General features: G+C 46.1%; 1 protein-coding gene across 2 annotated transcripts in view; it reads left to right on the forward strand.

The window, feature by feature from the left end:
- Nucleotides 1-24,287, forward strand: part of STK32B (serine/threonine kinase 32B) — a 344,771-nt gene that overhangs the window by 268,608 nt on the left and 51,876 nt on the right. Inside the window, exons 5-6 of one of the 2 annotated variants that reach the window (XM_060147361.1) lie at nucleotides 4,323-4,360; nucleotides 21,249-21,338. In XM_060147361.1, coding sequence (XP_060003344.1) covers nucleotides 4,323-4,360; nucleotides 21,249-21,338 — 128 coding nt within the window. The remainder of the gene's footprint in view (nucleotides 1-4,322; nucleotides 4,361-21,248; nucleotides 21,339-24,287) is intronic. The other variant, XM_060147362.1, reaches the window with a different exon arrangement.

The following is a 24,287-nucleotide window of genomic DNA, read 5'->3' on the forward strand; positions in this document are numbered from 1 at the left end:
TTTCCACTAAATGAGCAGCTTAAAACAAACACAAACTTGTATCTATGTATTTCCTCAGAGTTTCCACAGGTCAGGAGTCTGGCCACAGCTTAGCTGGCTCTTCTGCTCAGGGTGTCACAAAGCTTCGACCCCGGTGTCCACTGGGCTGCACTCCTTTCTGTATCTTTCTGGATCTTTCCCAGGCTCTCCTGGTTGTTGGCAGAATTCAGTCCCTTGTGGCTACAGGAATGAAGTCCCCCTGTTTCCTTGCTGGCGCTCAGCTCCTAGAGGTGCCCGCAGGTCCCTGCCATGTGGCCACTCCCGCTCCAGGCCTCCAAGACTCAGTCTGATAGCCTGTAATCATGGGAATGACCCCACCACCTTTGTCCTGTTCCCTAGGCTGGACAGATGTCACAGGTTAAACCATTCACCCTCCCAGCTTTCCGTGGACTCACCTGCAAGATGAGAGCTTGCTCCCAGGTTGCATCTAACTGACTGTTTCTTGTCATTCACATGTCAACCTGATGTCACGTCTTCTGAAAGTCCTTCCCTGGCCACCTACCAAAAGCAGGTCTCTTTTCTAGACCCTGATTTGTTCTCTTCAGAGCACTTGTCTCAACTTGGGGTCGTGTCACTTATTCACCCCTGTCAGCCTCCTAGAAGCGAGTTCCATTTGCTGGATCTGCCTTGTTCACTGTTGCAGCCCCAGTGACCATGGAAAGGACGCCCCCAAGATGCTTGAGGACCATTGACTCCCCTCCGTGCTAAGAGCTGACACAGAGGCATGTGTCAGACATTTAGTCCACACCACAAAGGAAGCCGAGGCACAAGGAGGTCACCCCGATAGCAGGAGAGGCACCGGGGTGTCAGACAGTCTGCTCCCAAGCAGGATTTGCCTGGGCAGGACACCCTCTTTCCTTGGAGCCATGGGGTCTAGTTTACCAAGCCACTGATATCTGTGCCCCTGTTTGGTCCTCATGATATGAGAGACCATGAACGGAGGCCTTTCAGAATGTGGGCTCTGATGGATGGTGGGTCTATCCAAGGTCACACCGAGGTCAGTGGGGGAAGCCGGCTGCCACTTGACATGTACCCACTTCCTTCATTAGCTCTCTTTCTGCTCTGCCAGATGTGTAGCCTCCTGTGCGCTGCTACAGCAAATTATCACAGAATTGGTGGCTTAAAAAAAACGCAAATTTGTGACCTCACGGTTCTGGCCAGGACTGGAATTAAGGTGCCAGTGGGGTCAGCCTTCTCCAGAGGCTCCGGGGGAGAATCCTTTCCTTCCTCTTGCAGCTTCTGGGGGGTCCTGGTTCTCCTTGCCTTGTGGTCTCTGCCCCTGTCTTGACATGGCCTCTTCTCTGCTTTGTGTCTGTGTCCAAACCTCCATCTCTTTTCTAAGACGGCAGGCATTAGGACCCCCCAAACCCAGGATGATTTCATCTTTCCTTGAACCTGCAAAGGCCCTGTTTCAAAATAATATCACTTTCTGGGGTCCTAAGTAGACGTGAATTCTGGGGGGACACTCTTCACCCTACTACACAAGGTCACCTCTCCTTAGGTCGGCCACCACTGCCCCATCTTTTCTTGGCTATGACACCCTGGTCCCCACTGGTCCGTGTGATTCCCTGGCCGGCCGTTCCCTCTCCAGCTGCCCCAGTTCCATCTCCCCCAGGCTCCAGAGCAGACTCCCTGCACCGTGGCTTCTGTGCCACCCCACCTGCGTGTCTCCCTCTCCCACTGATTCTGAGCTTCCAGAGGGAAGGGACTGTGTCCCCAGCTCTCTGCCCAGACCTGCCAGGAGGAAGCATTTGAGGGCTATCCCGGGAATGCCCTGGAAGGAAAAGGGAGAAGTCAGAGGAGGGAGTGAGGGATGAAGGCGGCAGAAAAGGAGCGGGGTGGGCAGAAAACCCCAAAACAGGGCAATTTCAGCATCAGCGGAGGCGGCAGCTCAGGCCAAGGACCTTGCAGGCCTTTGGGGCTCATGGTCTTGGTCCACGGCCAGCTCCTCTGAAATCCGCACACCCCAAACAAGGTCATCGCAGTTCTAGTGACACCTTAAAGAAAGGATGCTCTTGGGCTTCCCTGGTGGCGCAGTGGTTGAGAGTCCACCTGCTGATGCAGGGGACGCGGGTTCGTGCCCCGGTCCGGGAGGATCCCACATGCCGCGGAGTGGCTGGGCCTGTGAGCCATGGCCGCTGAGCCTGCGCGCCCGGAGCCTGTGCTCCGCAACAGGAAAGAAATGCTCTTGAATATTTGCTGCTGTGTTTTCATTCTTGACAAGTATTTATTTTCCCTTCTCTCACCTTTTCTGGAGAAACCCTCCTGGGAGAGGCCCTAGACAGGGGCCAAGTGTTTGCTGATTTGAGCCACAAATACTTGACTCCAGGTCTTCCATCTTTTGTTTTAACTGTGTGAGCTCTCTAGTTCATCCTCCCCCTGGGGACTGCCCTAACGACCAATCTCTGTTCACCAGGGACCTGTGGCTGTGAACTTGGCAGCTGGGGTTCCATTGGCTTAATGCTCATCAGTATTCACAAGTCACAATGCAAATGAAAATTTAAAGCTATGGTATGAGTGTATCTTTCTCCCCCAAAGCCGTAGGCATTACCTCATATTGTTACAAATAACCATGGTGTGTTTTCAGGTAGAATTGCTATTTGATAAACTCAGGGGCAATTGCTTTTTATTTTGAAGAAAGCTGTCATTAGTCTCAAAAGATTTGACATTTACTCTAAATGAGTGAGTGGGGCTTGCATTTCTAAAACCCATGGCTTTAATACAAAGCTTTGGAAAGTGTATGCATGTTAATGATGGGTAAATCAGAGCTGAAGCTGTCCACTGAGTTTCTCCAAGGCTGTGTTTCTCTCACATTCATTCTTCCGTGTTTCCTGTGTGTTGACAAAGGTTCTTTTCCCCCTAAAACTCCACTCAGGGTCTTCTGATGAGTTCTTCTGAAACCCAACCTTGTCTTTTGTACTTCTGCGTTGTCTCTGCATCGTCCGGTCTTAGCAAGGACCTGCTAAGTTGGTTTAGCCAGAATCCCCCATCCTCCCGACCTGATCATCTTCTGATCAGGTTGCTCATCCCCCGGGTGGTTTGATCCCCCTGGCCTGCCATCAGCAGGAATCCTGAACCCCTCTCACCTCTGATGTCTCCTCTTAGTAACTTTCCATCCGCCGATCCCCACCTGCTCCTCGGCTACAAATCCCCTTGTGTTCAGAATTGGGCCCAGTTCTATGCTGAGGTGTCTTTTCCCCTTTGGTGATTGCAACTGAATAAAATCTGTCTTTACTGCTTTAACTACTGTCCTGGTTTTTCTTTGACTGTGTCTGCTGGTGACAGACGCCATGCTAGGGGTGCAGAAGTGAAGAAGGCAAAACCCCTGCCTTTGAAATGCACAGCTTGGAGTTGGGAGCCCTTTGCTATAATGATGACATAGAGCAGAATTTTCCAGAAACTCCCCAGCCGAGATTTCGCTGCACATGGCCCGCTGTGTGCAAAAGGGATCAGCAAACTTCTGAAGGACCAGATAATAAATATTTTAGGCTTTGAGGGTCACATCAGTCTGTGTTGTACATTTCTTTTCATTTTTGCTTTGTGCATGTGTGTGTGTGTGTCTTGTTTTGTTTTTTACAATCTTTTAAAAGTATAAAAGCCCTTCTTAGCTCACAGACTATACAAAAACCAGCTGATTGCTGGGTGTGATCTTTTAAGAAACTGAATTGACATCTTCAACCCTGATTTAGTCATCATGAACGTGCATACACTTTCCAGAGCTCCATGTAAAAATCACAGATTTTAGAAATTCAAGCCCCATTCACTTCTTTATAATAAATGTCAAATCTTCTGAGATTGTACAAAAACTGGCAGAGGCTGTGGACGAGGATGACGAGGACAAGTTACTGAACCTCCCAGAGCCTCAGTTCCCAGGTCTATAGAGCAGAGACCATTACACCTGGGAGGTTTAGTACCTAGCAAGGTGGGAGGGCTAAATTCCATCAGGAAGGGTAAGTGTCTGTACTCACCAGTAGAGACCCTGTGCTCAGTGAGCAGTCATTCCTGGGCCTCAAGAGGCAAAAAATCATTAAGAATATTGAGGAGAAAAATATTCACACAATAATCCACTTGCAGTTCCAGGAAAAGAAAAGGGAAGGAAGCAAGAACACGGGGCTCCACTATCATAACAATCATTCTTCTGCTCCCTGTCTGAGCCCTCATGCCGGGGAGGAGACAAGCACTCTAGGTGTTGTCAGGCATTTATCCCCAGTTGTCATGTTTGTCACGTGCTCCTCCGTAGGCTCCAGAAATCACATTTTCAGCTTCTTTGTTTTCTCTTACAGAGACATCAAGCCAGACAACATACTGCTGGATGAACACGGTAAGCCTGTTACGAACGCTTTCTAGAGACTGTTTCAGTGGGAACTTTGAGGCTCTGGGAATTTGGTCCTGGTCCTGGTGAGTTGGATTTTAGGGTTGACTAGAAAGCCTTCTTTTGTTTCAATCCTGGTGAATGAACAGCTGTGTAAATTTCTGGTCTGTGTCCTGCTGCGGTGAGTTAAGTCCAAGGTATTTGATGGTTTCATATCTAAAGACATCACCATTCACGTCCTGGTGTGAGGACAACAGAGCAGAAATGGGAATGGGATACAAGGTTGGAAAGCTCTGAGCCTCCCAGCCCTGCTCTCCGACCTGTGAACCCGGGGCTTCAGAAATGTCACTCACCTCTCTAAGCCTCAATGTCATCTTCAGTAAAATGGGGAAGATGATACCCACCTTCCAGATTGTCATGGGGATCAAATGCGATAGGGTGTGCTTGGCAAGCTAGAAATCAGTAATCAGTAATCCTCTAAGCCTTCCCTCATCCAGGCTCCTCAAGCTTTTATGTGTGTACGGAGTGTGTGCATCTTCTTAAACTGATTCAGTGGAGTGAGGTGGACCTGGGATTCTGCATTTATAACAGCTCCCAGTTGAGGCTGACACTGCAGGTCCATGGAGAAGGCTCCATGTCAGCGGCTCTCCAACTCTGGTCTTATCAGAATCCCCTGGGGGACTTGGTAAGCATCAGAGGCCGGACCCAGTCCTCTTTAGAGAACCTGGGCCTCTGTGTTCTGAGTCAGTCCCAGGGATGTGGTGCCCAGTCAAGTCAGGACAAGTCCAGGGCACAGCCCAGCAATGACTGACAGTCTACTGCAGTCCACGCCAAAGGCAGCTTTGCAGCCAACCATCATGGCAGTCTTGGAGACTAAATTCCCCGATGTTGCTTCAGGAACTCGTCTCCCAAGGGCTTTCGGGGCTGTGGGCTGGAGTGAGCAGACGGGGAATTTTCTGCTGTGCTGCTGAATCTTTCAGGGACGAGTCTGCCGCCTCATCTACACGGCTCCTCTGACCTACTTCCCCTACTCCCTCCCGCAGGCTGAGGCTGTAGCTCTAACCCGAAGCCCCTCTAGGACTTGTGTGTGTGTCACCAGTGTGTCTCAGGGAATCCTGCCTCGTTGTATAAGCCCCTTGGTACTGGGAGACAGAGTGGGAGTGGTGGATCTGGGCTCCAGTCTCCCGCCAGAGGCTGAAACCAGCCCAAGTGCTTTGGGGCAGAGAGGTGAAATCCCTATGCTCCCAAATGGAAGGTCAAGGATGACCTTAGGTTGCCAGGGGGAAACTGAGCAGAGCTGCGGCTGCAAATCAAGGTCCCCAGTTTGTATCTGAAGGCAGGAACCCCAGACCTGGGTCTCAGCTGGTCCCCCAACTAGCTGTGTGTCTTCAGGCAAGTTGCAAAACAAGTAATACCGCCTTGCAGGGTGGCAGAGGTCTAAGACAAGATGGGGAGGATGAGCCACTGTCCCAGCACCAGGACATAAAGGTGCTCGGGAGGGCTTGTATTAGCTTATAGCTCTCACCCTCTCCTGTCCCTTCTCTGCTCAGATCACAGAAGCAGGTGAGGTGGAAGGAGAAGAGGCACAGGCTGGGTGACGCAGGACCCCTGGCAGGGCTGTCCTGGAAACCAGGGGTGTGGAGGGCAGGGTTCTGGCTGGGATCCTCACGGCCCCAGCCTAGAGACTTGAGAGAGACTTTTGGACAAAGACCTTTCAGGCCCTGGGCAGCTTTCCAGAAGCAAAATCAAGGCAGGAACGCCAAGCAGTAGGAATAATTCAGCCGTTTCCTCTAGGATGAAATGAGACTCAGCAAGCCTGTGGGGTTAACCAGGGCCTGCCTGACGCCGTAGTTCCTGCCCGATGCTACAGCCTCGGGTCAGAGCTCACACAGCCTTCTCCAGGTTCCCTCGTTCCTGGGCTCCTGGACCTCCGTCCATCCCTTCCTACCTCCCCTTCTGTGCTCGTCCTCACCTCTCCCCCTCAGCCCTTTCCCACTTTCCTCCCAGATCTCCCCATCCTTCCCCACCTCCCGCATGCCTTACACAGTGTCCTGACCCTGCCCTCTGGCTTTGCAGCATCCCACACACTCCCCAAGGATTCGAACCCTCCTGTCTCTTCTCTAAGCTCCTTTTTCATCAAGCTTGCTGTCGAGACAGAGCACTGAACACTATTTCGTACTAAGATGTGAATGGCTGATGCCCTCCCCTCCATCAGCTTTAGCATCCAGTGAGTGCCTTTTTGGGCAGTGCAGAAGGAAAATCAGGAGCAGAGGATTCTCAAAAGACACAAATCTTCTCCCCTAGGAGAGAAGACAAGAGAGGAGACTGTGGCTATGTTTTTCCTTCCCCTGATTTATGACAGGAGATAGATGCTCATCAGCTTTTCTTTCTTTTTTTCTTACTTAGTCATTGTTGCCTTTTTTCCCCCTCCAGCTTTATTGAGGTGTGATTGGCAAATAAAAACTGTATATGTTTAGGTTGTACAATGTGATTTTTTAAAGGTGTACAACATGATGATTTAATACACATATACATTGTGAAATTAACAACACAAGGTAATGAACGTATCCAGCACCTCTTAAGGTTACGTTCTTATTGTGTGAGTGGTGAGAACATTTAAGGTCTACCCTCTTAGCAAATTTCAACCACACACCACAGTATTATTAACTACTGTCACCATGCTGTACATTAGATCTCCTTACCCTGTTGTTAAATGCATTTAAAAAAAAAAACAGCTTACAAAACAGATAACTATTTCTATTTAAAGAGTTTGCTGATTGATCTCATTAAGTGTTTTCTCAGAGAACAAGTTGGTTGCTGTGTTTACAGTGAGTCATAAGCATAATTAAATAAATGCATTCATATTTTATTCAAAATGTTCAAGATCTGCTGGTTATACAAAATCCAAGGCTCTCACAGAAGCGTCTCTGCTCCCCCGGTGTCTGCTCTGCTTCCTGATCTTTCAGGCTGGTTTTATCTCCTAGAATGGGCGCTAATTCTACTCTGAGATTTGGGGTCTCTTGGCTAGCAGCAAAAGCAGAGGGAGACCGTACCTGGAGGTAAAATGAAGTTGAAGGAGAATGTAGCATCAGTGTGAGTGTGAGAGGAAGAGTTGAGAGTGCTTTAGGGCTGAGGGCAAAGTGCTCTAGGAAATGGGGAATTTAAAACTGTAGAGGGAAGGGAAGGGATTGCATTAATTTTCTGTTGGTACAATAATGCTGGGTGATGAATAACCACATGAATTTAATGGCATAAACAAGAAGCATCCAGTTAGCTCACAGGCCTGTGGGGTTACGCTCTTGTAGGCAGGGCTTGCTCCTAAGACTGAGGTCCTGCAGGGTCAGCCAGGCAGCTACGGTGACATTGGCTGTGCTCACTCCCATGTCTGGGGGTCGCCTGGCTGCCAGCTGGTACACCGTGACCTTGGCTCATTGACTGGGCAACTCGGCCCAGCTCCTCATGGCTCACCTTCTGGCAGGCCAGCCCTGTGTGACCTCACGTGGCCATAGCAGAAACAGAGGCAGGGAAAGCCCAGTCACTTAAGCCACCACCTGCATCACATTTGCTGCCATCCCAGTGGGCAAAGCAACTCACAAGACCCCACCGGGTCGGGGTTGAGCTCTGCCAAATGACACGGCGAAAGGAAGGATACAGAGGAGGAGGAACTGTGGAGATTAATACAGTCATCCAGCAGATGGGCAGGTGGGGGGCTGGTCTTTAACACGTGGGAGCTTGACTTTCCCCCAAATGAGCAAAGAGCCGGGAGTCAGAGACAGAAGGGCAGTTGCCTGCGTTTTGCCCTGAGTGTCTACTGAGGACCCTTGGTCAAAATGTACTGACCATATACTGTCAGCTTTCTTATCTGAGGTTTCACATTCTCAAATTGAACCAACCTCAGATGGCAAACATTCAGGAAAACAACTCCGGAAAGTTCCAAAAAGCAAACCTTGAATTTGCTGCTAGCTGACAACTATTTACATAACATACGCATTGTACTTACAACTATTTACATAGCATTTACATTGTACGAGGTATTGATAAGTAAAAAAGTATATGGAAGGGTGTGCCCAGGTTATATGTAAATTGTACACCATTTTATACGCGGGACTTGAGCATCCAAAGATTTGGGTATCAGTGGGGGTCCTGGAACCAATCCCCTGCAGATACTGAGGGACAACTGTAGCTCTGTCCTCTTCTGTATGCAAGAAGTAATTCCTTCACTTTTGCAGACCTGCCATAAGCCAGGTGTTGTGACAGGCGACCCAAGGACACAGACCCCCTGTGGCCGAGGACATCGTGGTCTAGGGTGGCGCTTCTCAGCCACGGCTTCATGTCACCCAGGAACCGTAAAAGGTGCCGATGCCAAGGTCCCGCCCGCAGAGGCACTCACTTGACTCATCTCGCAGGAGAAAGTGCTGGGCGGAGTGTGTGTGGGGGTGAACGTGGGGTTAAAGCTACCAGGTGGTAGCTTTAAGGTGTAGCCAGGGCTGAGGGAGGGACAGAAAAGTAAACAGGTGATTCTGACCCAGCAGGGTCAGTGCTGGGAGGGGCAGGGGTGAGGCTGTGCCGGAGCAGAAGGGCAGTGACGCTGGGGGAGGGGGAGGGGGAGGGGGAGGGAAGGTTTTCTGGATCCTCCCTCCAGAGTGTGGGCACCAGAGCATTTGGGAGCAGAGCATTCCAGAGGGCAAAGGAGAAAGCTCCACTGGCCAGAGGACAGCAGGCTGTGATGCGTAGAACTCCTTCTTTTCTCAGGGACCTCGGGATGGGCGCTTGGGGATCAGAAACCTCACCTGGACGTTTAGTAACAGATGACACAGCAGCCATGCCAGCAGAGTGAATCTGTTTCCTCACTGTATCCCTAAACACCCCAGTGCCAGGATCCAGACAGCCAGGGACAGCTCCTGTGCCCCAGAACCCCTGAAATCATTCAGACTAGCCAGTCCTAAGCCTGCTTGCCCTGCCTTGCCTGTTCCTTCCCACAGAAACCACCAGAAAGGCTCTTGGCCACATTTCTTCCCTTCTCCCTCTGTCTCATGACTAACGCTAGTACTTCCCTGGGGGGACCCACATGGTGTGATGTGACCCGTCCTCTTAGGAACTGTGAATAACAAACTATCTTTTCAATGGCGATTGTCTCCTAATCTGCGGACTTCACTTCTAATTTTCTATTAACGGGCTCTATTTCAGAGCACTCATTCACTGGACTTATTTCAAAGAATTTCCTCTCCATCTGTTGCTGACATATTTGTCGGCAAGTGTTCCCCAAAACGGCAGTGGCCAGCAGCAACACCCCCTTATCACTTGTCAAAACACTGTATGTGCTGTGACATCCCCCTCACGAGACTCCAGGAAATTAACAAATCAGGCGCGTGTTGATTCTGAAACCTCAGATGCAGGGGTTGGAGCAGCTGAGATGGAAGTGGGAAAAGCCACCCAGGCAAATTGGGGGGGTGGGCAGAGGTGTTTCTGCTAAATCAGAGGGGCCAACAGTGCGTGTCATTATTCTAGACGAGTTTAAGGATAAAGCTTAGGAGTGTGGCTTAAAGCTAGCCTGGAGTCCTTGGGAGGTTTGTAATGAGATTCTTTCTGAAGACTGCTGGGAATGGAAGTGTCTAGCACAGTGTGATGTCTTAAAGTCCTGAAGACCCAGAGCAGGAATCTCTGAGGACCCCCAGTAAATAGCCCCCTGTATTAGTTTCCTAGGGGTGCTGGAACAAAGTCCCACAGATTGAGAGGCAATAAACAGCAGAGATGTATTGTCTCTCAGTCCTGGAGACTAGGAACCCGAGGTCAAGGTGTCCGCAGGGCTGTGCTCCCTCTGAAGGTGACAGGGAAGGGTGTGTGTCATGTCTGTCTGCCAGCTTCTGGTTTGGAGACACGCATACTTCTTTGACTTGAGACGGTGTAACTCCAGACTTCAAATGGCATTCTCCTTCTGCTTCCTTTCTGCTTCCAAACCTTGCCTGAGTGCATTTGAAAGGCAGAAGCTAAATCTTGTCCAGAACCCTAGCTGCAAGAGGGTCAGGACATGTGGTTTTTCTCTCTTTCTGGTCCTTATAATACAGGAGGCAGGAAAGAATGGAGTGGAAAAGGATGCTAGGTATCAAAATATAGTCTCTATCCCCGTGCCTCTCAGTCATTGCAAAGAGCAAATCATGGCTGAGAAAGTTTATAAAAACCTCCCTGTAAACCTAATTCACTGTGATTAGTATGATTGCATAAAATTACATGCCAACACAGAGACGTGGAAGGGAAATGATTGATCAGGGAGCCATGGCTATGCTGTAGTAACTAATTAACCCAAAATCTCGTGACTTAACATTAAAAGCCACAGAAGTAGAGAAAAGGGGAAAGAAACTCAGAACTGTTGAGCCCTCTCAAAAGCCTTGGGGGAGACGGTTTCCAAGCAGCATCATATCAAATAGGGTGTGAAGGCTGGGCAGGTTTTACGAGATCACAATATATCCCGGGGGAAGGCGTTGAAACGCGTCTTGGGTGGGAGTTCCCCCAAATCTCAGCCTAGGAGCTCAAGAAATCCCACACGTGTTGCATTTCTTGTACCCTGCTATTGCTTGTTCAGCCCCGCACAGGGGGAGCAGGGAGCACACAGATTTTTTAGGTTTTTTGAAGATTGATTTATTTATTATTTATTTATTTTACTTAGTTTTGGCTGCGTCGGTCTTAGTTGCGGCACGCAGGATCTTCATTGCGGTGTGCGGGCTTCTCTCTGGTTGTGGCATGCGGGTTTTCTCTTCTCTAGTTGTGGTGCACAGGCTCCAGGGTGTGTGGGCTCTGCAGCTGTGGTGCGCGGGGTCCAGAGCACGTGGACCCTGTGGTTTGCAGCACACGGGCTCTCTAGTTGAGGCCCGCGAGTTCAGTAGTTGAGGCGCGCGCGGGCTTAGTTGCCCTGCGGCCTGTAGGATCTTAGTTCCCTGACCAGGGATCGAACCAGCATCCCCTGCATTGGAAGGGGGACACTGGACAACCAGGGAAGTCCCACACAGATTGTTTTGAAAGTCCTTCTTTCCCATCCCATGTCCAAGATAGGGGAGGAGGTCAAATCAAATAGAACAGAAGAAAATCAGAGGGTCATTCATTCTACGTTAGGCAAAGGTGTGCCCCGAAACAGAGTCAATCTTTGGTTGAGGTAAAGCCAAATGAAGACTGGATAAGCTGGTGCCTTGGAATTTGATTTGGTTTCTTTCTTTCTTTCTTTTCTTCTTCCTTCCTTCCTTCCTCTTCCCTCTCCTCACCCCCTCTCTCTTTCTGCCACTGTCCTGCAGTACATTCACTGTCATCTCCGTGAAGGCAACAGGAAACAGTGCCCAGGATGTGTGATCCTGAGGGAAGTATCACAGCCAGGGTAGCATCACACTGACATCTTGGAAGTACAGATATTATTAGCAGTGAGCATGTGAGCCTGTCATGGGCGGGGCAGTTGAGTCTACAGCAAGGTTCTCGTCCTCTTGGGCATCCAGCTGTGTCTTTTCAGCAGCACCACTGTGACCTCTGGCTTAGGCATGATGTAGACCCTGTAAACCAGCTAAGGTGGGGATAGATGTTCCCACGAGGCTTTACTCCAAATTCCAGGGAAACAAGGCAGAAAATAATGTGGGAGGAGATCATCTCTTACATATGGACCCCCTGTCAGCCTAACTCCCAATCTAGTGCCCTCTGGTGGGCACTACCTTAGCACTCACTCCCAGGAATTCACAGCCACGAATCCAGTCTTGGCTTCCCGAGGATAGATCCAGAGAGAACTCACTCTGCAGGAAACAAAGCCTGACGTTCTGTTGACTATCCCGTCCCAAGCAGACCCCATCTTTTCCTGGATTGTGGCCTTGTCGGTCCCAGTGAGAGCACTGCACTGCCCTCACTCATTTGGTAAATACCCACGCGGGTTTGGGGTTATTTCATTACAGGGGCTGAGAGGGGAGAAGGGAAGGGGGGTGGCATGGTGGAGCAGGAATAGACACTTGTGCAATGTAGCTGCAGATGAAACAGATGAAAAGTCAGCAAAATTCAGGAAGGCTTTGGATGTTTTCTCCTGGAATATACAGGGAAGATGCAGGAATCAGTCTTCGAAGTAGGAGTCCCTGTTACTGGTAATACTGAGAAGATTCTCTGCATTGCCAGTTATACCGCAATGAGGGGACTGTGGATGGGACTTTAGCCCCGTGTAATCTCCATCATCCCATCCCCCAGTTCCATGACACAGGTAACTGGCACATCCTTAGTGTCTGCAGTTCCAAGCCCCCTCCACCCATATGCACAGGTAGGAGGTGCTCATTAAATGATTGCTAAGTGAATGAAGAAATGAGTGAGAATTTTTCCAAGTCACATGGATGTCAAGTACTTTTGTACTCGGAAAATAGCCCAAGTTACAGGTCCTCGTGGTGCCAATCCTGACACCGGCACCAGTGATTACAAAAACCGTGGAGAGGGTGGCTGAGTCCCATCAGCTGAGGTCCAGCTGAAAAAGTGACGTTGCTACAGTTTTAGAAGTCAAAAATTGAAATGGAGTGTTGTCAACTCCTGTAAATACCATGATAGCCTTAAGAAGTAAAGAATGAAGAAAGGTGATAGGATTGCCTACCATATTTCCTTCATTCAGTCTTTTGTTTGGTCAGTCGATCAGCCAGTCAACAAACACTTGATAAGTACCTTTTCCAGGTCAGGCCAGTGCTAAGGTACTGGGGACATAGAAATGAATGAGGGAGGATTCCTGGCCTCAAGGAGATGGACAAAGTGACAGATACAACATGGTGAATGCTAGCATGGGAATGACAATGGAGGGGACTGTGGAGGTACAGGTCGGGGCCCAGAGGAGAAACCTAAACTAGTCAGTCTGCCATGGATTAAATGTGTCTCCACCAAAATTCATGTTGAAGCCTTAACCCCCAGTGTGATGGTACTTGGAGTTGAGGCCTTTAGGAAGTAATTGGGTTTGGAAGAAGTCATAGGGTTGGAGCCCCCATGATGGGATTTGCGCCCTATAAGGGGATGAAGGGACCAGAGCTCTCTCTCTCTCCACCATGTGAGGATACAGCAAGAAAGCTGTCATGTAAACTAGGAAGAAGACCTTTACCAAGAACCCTACCATGCTGGCACCCTGATCTTGGACTTCCGGCTTCCAGGACTGTGAAGAATAAATGCTTGCTGTTTACACCACTCAGTCTGTGGTAATCTGTTTTAGCAGCCCAAGCCAACTAAGACACACACACCCCTCATGGTAGTGAGTCTCCTGTTAGTGGAAGCAAGCAAGCAAAGGCTAGATGTGCATCCAGCAGTCATATAACTCTCCAGCCAGGTTTTGAAGAATGAATGGAAATCTGCGAGGCAGAGGGGAGGAAAAAGCATTCCAAATGGTGTCAGAGTCTTGAGGTGTGATGAATTTCCATGAGTTCAGAGAAAGGAGAGAAGCAGGGCTGGAGTTCAGGATTCATAAACAGGGCTGGGAGGATGATTATTGATTATTGATTCTCTCATTAAAACTTGTACTAACAGATCTCACACAGTATCCTGGGCTCCTTCTCTCCCTGAATTTTGAATGTTTTTAATTTACAGAAAACAAATAGCTGAAAAGTCAGTTCATATTTGCACATTTTGTAGTAAATTTCCATCCTCCTTAGAAGGAACTCGGAGACCTCATATGGCACTAATTTTCACTTTCCCACATCTTGACTCAACTGTTAAAGGAGACACACCGGGAAGTTACAGCTCATCAACTCACGCGGTACAGAAACCAGAAGTGGAATTCTGCTGTCTGGCGCTCCTGTTGGACGTGAATTCCCTGTAGACTGGTCGGCTTCAGAGCTGCCCCAGATCCTCCACCCCAGAGGGCCGGAAGGAAGTAAGGGCTGGGCTGTGAGACTCAGCTCTGAAGGGGGCAGCGTGGGGCGGAGGGAAATGCCCGCCCCGGAAGAGGCTGGAGACAAACAGCTTCCCACGTATCAGCTGCTGACCGTGGATGAGTCCCTGGTCTCTGGAGCTTCAGGCTACTCTTCTGTAAAAAACAGGGTAGCCATACCCCCCTGATAAGAGTACTTAAGGATTAAATGCGCTTCAGCACCAATTATGTACCAGTTATGCAACCCTAAACGACAGCAGCTTAAATAGATGGGGGATACCTTGTTTTTCTCCCTCTTTATCAGTTTCCCTGCTTTGACTATTGCCCCTACAATCCATACACAAGCCAAAGTGATTCTAAAGTGAGTTGGATTGTATCTCTCTTTCTCAAAACCCTCTCACTTGGAGTAAAAGCCATCTGAGCCCCTTTCCCACTTTCTCTCTCTGGCCCCCTCGCTGGTCCCTTGCAGGGCCTTTGTGCTGCCCATTCCCTCTGCCATCACACTCCTCCCCCAGAAGTCCAATGGCTTGCTGCCTCTCTTCTTTGGGTCTTTGCTCAAAGGTCACATTCTCAGTCCCTATCCACCCTGTTTAATGCTTACAACTACCCTACAAGGTACTTATTAGTATTAGAAGAATCAGAGGCTTATAGAGTGGAATAACCTGCCCAAATCTCATGGTAAGTGTCTGCATCAATTAGGACACCAGCAGTGTGTGGCAAAGAACAGGAAGCCCAACTCAAATAGTCCTAAACAATAAAGGGGTTTTTTTAGCTTGTATAACTGAAGCCCAGTGGAATGTGGCTTCAGGCAGGATTCGCTCAGGCTTTGGCACCATTTCTCTGCCACCCTTGCAGCTCTACCTTCTCCAAGGATAGGCTTCATCTTTAGCTTGTCTTTCTTTGTGGAAGCCAATGGCTTCTACAGTTCCTGGGGGGTCAGGGGGGTGGTTATATCCCCACATCACACTGGCCAAAGGCAGAGAATATCTCTTTAGGTAGCTCCTGAAAAAAAAGAAAGAAAACTCTTCATTTCCTGAATCCCTAGAAAATCATCTCCCCAGTTTTCATTGGCCCCAATTGGTTCATATGCCCAACCCTGAGCCAACTGTTAGAGCCAAAGGGTGAGGTTAGCCTGGCTGGCTGCAGCTGGCGTCACATGCCCCATGCCACAGCCAGATGTGCAGGGATGAGTAATTGCTGAGATAAGGGGATGTGAGTGGCCACAAACAGCAGATGTCCCACACAGGAGCACAGCTGTTTGTTCTTGAGCGATCTGACTCTAAAGACTGTGTTCTTAACCACAGTGCTCTAAGCCCTTCAACCAGGGAAAGGACACCATCATTGTATGCAGATGATGTGCTTCTATGCCTAGAAACACCAAAAGGCTCACTAGAAAAATGATCAAAATTAATAGCGGGTTGTGAAATTTAAGAGAGACATAATTGCTTTTCAAAGACTCACAAAAATTTTTTAACGAAACAGAAGTAGTTTTCTCTTTGGTAAAAGTCTAATCTCTCCTCCAGTGACATTTACTGTGACCCAAGCTGCTTCTACTTTGTTGCTCCTCATCTGTGTGGCCCAAAATAACCCCCCAAGTCCACATAACAGGTGACAGAATTGGAGGGTAGTGGAGGGAAGGAGGGAATTCTCATTCCCTTTAAGGAACTATCCTGAAAGTTGCAAATATCATTCTGTTCATATCCCATTGGTCAGAACCTTGTCACATGACCACAGCCAGCTGCAAGGGAGTCTGGGAAATATAGTCTTTAACTGGGTGAGCATGAACTCAGTTAAAAATTCTATTACTACCTAGAAGGGGAGATGGGATATTAGGAGATAATATCTTGTACTATAGATGATTAATAGAGTAGCCAAATAGGAGATAAATAAGCAAAACTTAAGAGCTTTTTATTGTACTAAAAACAACTAGGTATAAAAAGAAAAGAAAAATATTTTCATTCAAAATAGTGACCAAAACTATATAATATCTAGGAATAAATTTATCCAGGGAGTTACAAGGTCTAAATGAAGAGAACACTAAACATACACTGAAGGAATAAAGCTGAATGAAAGACAGAGCATGACCTTGGGTGGATTACATGTCCACACTTCTCACATGAATGCATAACTTAGTGTAATTCCTATCAAAATCTTAATGGGAGTATCTCCTAATTCATCTCCAAAAATAAACATTTGAGAATAAATATTCTTTTCTATGTTTCCAAGAAAACATGGAAAAGAAACAATCATGAGGGTGACCACTCTCATCTAATTTTACAATGGGCTACAAATCTATTGTAATGAAATGAGTATAGTTCTGGTCCAGCAATAAACAATAGGTCAGTACAACAGAAGAGAGAATCCATATGCAAATCCACATATATGTGTGACTTGATGTAAAATGAAGGTCACATTACAAGTTACTGGGAAAGGATGAAATTTTCAATAAATGTTGAAACAAATAGCTATCTATTCGGAAGAAATAAAATCAGAAACTATATCATACCATATAGAAAAGTATAATCCATATGGTTGGGAGATTTAAATATTGATACAAAATATAAATTATATATATGTGTATTATAAGAAAATATTGAGGAATATGTAAAATCTTGGGGGTAGAATAGGTTTCTGGAAACTGGAAAGCTATAAGAAAAATAATACTCAGAAACTATAAAAATAATATATTGTTTGAATTCTTTAAACTTTCATATGGAAGAGATACTATAAAGTCTAAAGAAAAGCAATAATCTAGAAGAAGATATTTGCAGTAGATGGACCAGAGAAGAGGGTAAATGTATTGAATAGTCAAGGAGCTCTGACTGAAAATTGACCAATATTCTAGATAGGCAGTTTGCAGGGATACTGGTCACATGAAAACTATGCAGCCACATCAGCACTGAAATAACATTTCTCATCATCTGATAATAGCCAATAAGTAAAATTATTGATAACAGTGAGTGCTAGTAAAAGTGCAGAGAAATACACATTCATATTCTGTTTATAGTACCATAAATTGTAAGTTTTGGGAACATAAAATGCATACCCTTTAACTACACGCTTCCACTTCTGGGAATTTATCCGGTCAAAATAAAAGTAGCAATATGTAAAGATAAGTTCAAGAATACTACTGCTGCATATTTTATAAGAACAAGACAAACAATTAAGCAAACAAAACTGGAAACAACCTGAGTGCCGTAATAGGAGAATTGTTGAATAAAATACGGTATAACCATATATGGAATACTCTGCAAATACAGGTCCACAATTTCTTATCTGAAATTACTGGAGCCAGATATGGTTTCTTAACTCAGATATTTTCAGACTTAAATATATACTTGTATTAAATAATATATATCATAATAATATGAAAATAGTGTCTAACATAACATATAATAATAATATTTTAAAATATATGCTGTATATTATGTTATATACATAGTACTGTATACTATGTAGCAAGGCTTGGAGAGCATCTCGTAATCAAATATATAAATATTTCTGTAGCAAAACATGACTTTTCACCCTAAGTAGAATAAATAAAACTATGAAGGGCTTCCCTGGTGGCGCAGTGGTTAAGAATCTGCCTGCTGATGCAGGGGACACAGGTTCGAGCCCTCGTCCAGGAAGATCCCATATGCCGTGGAGCAACTAAGCCCATGCGCCACAACTACCGAGCCTGCACTCTAGATCCCGTGTGCCACAACTACTGAGCCCACCCGCTGCAACTACTGAAGCCCACGTGCCTAGAGCCCGTGCTCCACAACAAGAGAAGCCACCGCTCGCCACAACTAGAGAAAGCCCACGCACAGCAACGAAGACCCAACGCAGCAAAAATAAATAAAACAAATAAATAAATTTATTTTTAAAAATAAATTTAAAAAACTATGAAGAGGACTTCCAGGTCAGATTTTATCACTAAATGAATTACAAAACAACAAAACAAAACAAAACAATGGATTTCGAATGGAGGTAGGGACTGTGGATCTCATAGGTAGACCTACATATATTGATTTGGAAATATGTCCACAATACACGGTTAAATGCAAAAGTGACTCTTAGAATGACACGTGGAGTATTGAGCTCTTTATTGTAAGAACAAAGCCAAAGTCCTAATGTATGTGGGTATACGTCTGCATAAGTGAAGGGAGAAATAATGGAGGAGCTGTATGAATCAGTGTGGTTATATGGCAGGGAAAGGAGAGATTCAAACACATGTTTGTATTCTGTGATTTATTATAATGAGCTGGCTTTACTTTCATAATGCAAATATTAAAAAATTTTAAGAGGAGGAGAAATGAAAGAAAACCAAATAAAAACTATATTTGAAGATTCCAGAATTCCCTCCCAGCAGTGCTACTGTGCTTGGAACTGTTCGGGTGTGGGGTGCAGAAATGACTCAGACGTCCACCTACTTTCACATACCTCACAGTGGAAAACAGGACTGTGAATTTACTTGTTTGTTAGTATTAGAAATGAGGCAATAGAGGATGCAGGAGTGGACTGGCCCTAGCTGGAGAGGGGATTGGAGCCACGCCTTGGCAGGACAGTACTGCTAAGAGTAAATGCTTATACGAAATTCCCTACTTCATGTGTGTCAGTATGCTCTAACCATTTCATATGTATTAACTCCCTGACTTCTCCCAACAGCCCTCTGAGATGGATATTTTGTTATCATCATCCGCATTTTACAGATGAGAAAACCAAGGCTCAGGGAGATTATTTGCCCAAGGTCACACAGCTGGTCACAACAAAGCTGAGACCCAAACCAAGGCAGCCTGTCTCAGAGTCTGTACACCCAACTACTCTGCAGATAGGACCGTGGATGGCTGAATGGGAGGGATGCTCGTCCGAGCCCCAGAGGCTGGAGCAGACTGGATATGTTCTAGAGATGCTACCTGGGTGGGGACACTGTGTGTCTGGCCAGAAAGGGTTCCCAGAAAAGGCCTGGCTGGGTGACTTAAGCTTCATCCACAAGCAGCTGAAGGGCACTACAGATCATCACTGTGTACCTCCTGCTGCATCTCACCCGGGGGCACTGGACAGAGCGCCTGGCAGAGCAGCTTAGTCACACATCGGTGCTGGCTGTTGAGCCTGAGATTTGGGATTTGCATGTGACACCACTGGTGCTTTTTCCGTCCACCGTGGCTGATCACATCAGGCACGCCTCTCCCATGAACCTCTCAGCAGGCCTCTTTGCACCTGCTCTAGTGGGGGGGGTCTGTCCATCTCTTGGAGGTGCCCTCCAGGCTCTCCCAGTGTCCCAATTTTGTGTATGCCACCCACCTATGTATTTAAGCCCCACCATCCCAAACACAGCTCTCAGATTTGGTGAAAATCCAACCATTTTCACAAAATGATGTGATGACAAACAGAAAGAAATGTGATTGCATTTATATCAGGTATTCAAGGGTCTCAGAGCTGGCTTTATTTTATTTTATGTGTTTTTAAAATTCTGTAGTTCTTTACAGTTTTCAAAAGTTTCACACACATGATTTCCTATAATCCCATAATAACCCTTTTTTTTATCCCCTACCCCTTCCCTCTCCCCGCTGGTGACCACTAGTTTATTCTCTACATCTGTGAGTCGGCTGCTTTTTTGTTTTGTTCACTAGCTTGTTGTATTTTTTAGGTCCCACATATTAGTGATATCATAACGTTTTTGTCTTTCTCTGTTTGACTTACTTCATTTAGCATAATGCCCTCCAAGTCCATCCATGTTGCTGCAAATGGCAAAATTTCATTCTTTTTTATGGCTGAGTACTATCCCATTGTATATCTACACCCATTGTCCCTCTTCTCTATCCTTTCATCCATTGATGGGCAGAGCTAGTTTTATTTTATGTTCTAAATCCCCAGAGAGCCAGTACTCACTATTTTGGATTTTCCTCCTTCTCACCTCTCACCCTCTTTCTGTCACTTTCTTTCTTTTCCCCTTTATCCCCACATCTCCTTGTCTCCTTCCTTTTCTGTCCCTCTTCCTTCCCTCTCAGGGTTCTTCAACACCCACGTCCCATCTGCTGTCGTTACTTTAGGCTGAATGGAATGTGGTCTCAACCCCCAAGCCCCCTCCCTACTCAATTCATCAGATACAGTACTAAGGCCCCCGCTGACCAGAGCAGACAGACAGCAGAACAAGGGTGTCTTCAGGGCATGAGAATCCTCTCTCCATGCACCCTCTCCCAACCCACTGTTTTCCTGAGAGAGGGAGTCTGGACTCTCCTGTCTCATTTATTTATCAGGACCTTTCACTCTCTGGACCAGTGCTGCTAAACTTTAATCCATAAAAATTTCATTATGTCTTCAACATATTTGTTTATTTATAAATAATATGCATGTACCACCAAAATTCACATTATAAAACCTGCGTATAAAATAGACTTTTTTTTCACCTCACATATTTATATATGTATCTGTATCTATTTTTTGGAGGATGAGCATATTTGAGTTCTACTATCTTAGCAAATCTTAATTATACAATACAGTGTTATCAACTATAGTCACCATGTTTTGCATTATCCTCAAACCTTATTCTTCTTAGAGCTGAAGGTTTGTATCCTTTTACCAGCCTTTCCCTATTTCCCCCTCCCCCAACCCCTAGCAACCACTTTTCTACTCTCTGTTTCTATGAGTTCGACTTTTTTTTTTTAGATTCCACATACAAGTGAGACCGTGCAGTATTTGTCCTTCTCTGTCTGACTTCTCACTTAACATAATGCCCTCAAGATCCATCCTTATTGTCCCAAATGGCAGGATGTCCTTCTTTCTCAGGGCTGAATAAATTCCACTGTATACACATACCACACCTTGATCCATTTGACTGCTGATGGACACTTAGGTTGTTTCCATAGCTTGGCTACTGTAAATGATGCTGCCCAAAATAGGCACTTCTAAAGTATCAGTTAAAACACTAATGTAAATAAAAGTTCTAATATTTTCTTCCTGCCCCACCCACCGCTTTGCAGACCACAACTTTAAATCAGACAAGGAAATAACCCAGCTGCCTGCAGCTCTTGCTAACTGTGGTTTCTGATTCTCTATCTCCAGGACATGTTCACATCACAGACTTCAACATAGCGACGGTCGTGAAAGGCACAGAAAAGGCTTCCTCCATGGCCGGGACCAAACCCTACATGGGTGAGTATTCCAGATCCCCGCAGGCCTCAGCATTCCTCTCCTGCTTCATCTCACCCCTCCCTCACCCACCTCCCATCCCCTCACCAGACCCCAAACCATGCCCAGTATGTGCTGTGCTCTGTCACACCTTTGGCCCTTACCTAAGCTGTCTCCCCTGCCAGGAAGACCATCTCCTCCTGTGTTTTCTAGAGAACTCCTACTCAGCCAGAAAGGTTGGCTCCAGCTTAGGGAAAAACAAACAAACAAGTAAACAACAAACTCTTCTTTTTCCTTAAAGTCCAGTAGTGTTGCCAGAATACAATTTTGGTGTTGGTCATTTTGGATCTATATTCTCAGGTACACAGTGCTCTTGCAATGTGGTTTCAGGTTGGTTTTTCTTTAAGACTTTTCATGGAAATGTCATTTTTTTTAGTACACATTCTTTTCCTTTACTTTTTCTTTGTTAAGGATGCCTATTATCTGAATGTTGGGTCTTCTTTGTCAGTCTTCAATATTTGCCATTTTCAAATCTTTCTTATCTCTTTCGTCCTATGTTTAAATTTTTTCTCATTTTTTTTCTTTCTCTTTACTTTAAAGCATTCTCTGTTGTGTTTATTTGCTTTGTGTACTTTCTAGTGAAGTATTTATTTCTGAAATAATTTCCCTTTGTTTCTATTTTTTTCCTGAGTTCTTTTGCCAGATTTCTGAGTATTTAAATTATAATTTATGTGTTCTTTCATGTCTTGCATAATTTTTAAATGTCTATATTAGTTATTAATCCTTAATGTCTATATTAGTTGTCAATTGTTATATGACAAACCATGTCAAAACCTAGTGGCTTAGAACGATAACAATTGTATTATCACAATTCTGCCACTTGATTTTTTTTTTAACATCTTTATTGGAGTATAATTGCTTTACAATGGTGTGTCAGCCTCTGCTTTATGACAGGGTGAATCAGTCACACATATACATATGTCCCCATATCTCTTCCCTCTTGCATCTCCCTCCCTCCCACCCTCCCTATCCCACCCCTCTAGGTGGTCACAAAGCACCAAGCTGATCTCCCTGTGCTATGCGGCTGCCTCTCACTAGCTATCTATTTTACTTTTGGTAGTGTATATATGTCCATGCCACTCTCTCACTTTGTCCCAGCTTACCCTTCCCCCTCCCTGTATCTGCAAGTCCATTCTCTAGTAGATCTCCATCTTTATTCCCATCTTGCCCCTAGGTTCATCAGAACCATTTTTTTTTTTTAGATTCCATATATATGTGTCATACAGTATTTGTTCTTCTCTTTCTGACTTACTTCACTCTGTATGACTGTCTCTAGGTCCATCCGCCTCACTACAAATAACTCAGTTTCGTTCCTTTTTATCTGCCACTTGATTGAGTGGTTCTTCTACTGGTTTTTGTTGTGGTCACCCATTCAGCTGCTGGGTCAGCCAGGACAGCTGAGATAAATGGGCCCCTCTCTCTGGGTGGTCTTTCATATCAAGGGGACTAGAGATAGCTTGCTCACATGGTGGCAGCGGTTTCAAGAAGGAGAACCCAACTCCCACGTGCCTATCAAGGCTCTGCTTGCTTCACATTTCCTGATGTCCAACTGGACAAAGCAAGTCACATGATGAAGACCAGGGACCACATGGGAGGGAACTGCACTGGTCATGAATACCAGGCAGCCTGATTCATTGGGGAGCCATTTATGAAACAATCCACCACACTGTCTTTTCTGAGGTGCTTTCCTTGTACAATGTTGTTCTGCTCTTTATTCTCCTTTCTCTTATAACTTGACATGGAATTTGACTTTGATACTTTTCTGTTGCTCATTTTCACGTAATATTAGTTTTCCTGAACCTTTATAAGATGGTGTGGCTCAGGGTAGCTTTTCTAACAGACTTGCCTCTTCTGTTGTTTAAGTGACATGTCACATCCCAAGGCAGCTTGCTACCTGGGATTTCCTTGCCCACTTCCACTTGCCCACTTCTATCTGGGCCTCCTCTTTCTTTGGTCTGAGGGGCCCCCTTCCTGCTCAGTTTTGATTTCATTCCCAACAGTTTCTCCCTGGGATCTTGCCTAGATGGGAGGTCTGGCTGGATTGATTAAAGCGATTTTGTGTCCCAGACTCTCCAGCTCCTGCAAAACTTACCAAGGGCCCTTTTCACTCACCTGAGATGGGTCTGGACAAGTCCCTCCCAGTTTCATCTGCTATTCTCAGACTGGTCAGCTGTGCCTCCCAGTCAATGTCTGCTCACTATTTTGAAGTCCCCTGTGCTCTGGTCCATCATAGGCTGTGTTACTATTTTCTTTGTTTCCTTCTGTACAGAAATCACTGCCATGGAGGGCTTGTCACTGTTGCTGGTTTGTTCCCACCTGCTTATAGTTGGGGGTCTGGGGGGACAACTTAGCTTTGTAGTAAATATTGCCCATGGTTTTTGGTTTAGCTATTTATCTGCTCTGCCATTATTTATAGGTGGATTGTGGAGATTCAAAAACTATGTCATCGTCTCCCCAGAATGGACTCCTTGTGTTCTTCATCTTTAACTTACTAAATAGATTACATAAATGAAGTTTAGCAATAAATAATGGTAAAAACAATACTTTTTAGTATTTACTATGTATGTGCCAGGCATTCCATCCATAACCTTATTTAATCCTCACAAACATGAAGTAGGTGCAATTATTTATTCCCATTTTAGAGTTGAGGAAATGGGCTGAGCGAGGTCGGGGGACCTACCCAAGTTGACCTTGGTGGTGAGAGCAGACCCAAGTCACTGTGAACACCAGAGGGTATACAATGAGTGGGTCTGTCCATTTCACAGAATCCCCTTGGGATGCTGAATACAGACCTTAATAAGGCTTTCACTGTTGATGACCTTTCTGAAATCCCATTCCAGAAGAATCCAGAGCTGGGGCAGTTCTATCCAAGGAGGTCCCTGCTTTAAGATTCAACAGAGATCAGACATGGAG

This window comes from Lagenorhynchus albirostris, chromosome 4 (assembly GCF_949774975.1).
Source record: "Lagenorhynchus albirostris chromosome 4, mLagAlb1.1, whole genome shotgun sequence".
In the NCBI taxonomy this organism is placed as follows: Eukaryota; Metazoa; Chordata; class Mammalia; order Artiodactyla; family Delphinidae; genus Lagenorhynchus; species Lagenorhynchus albirostris.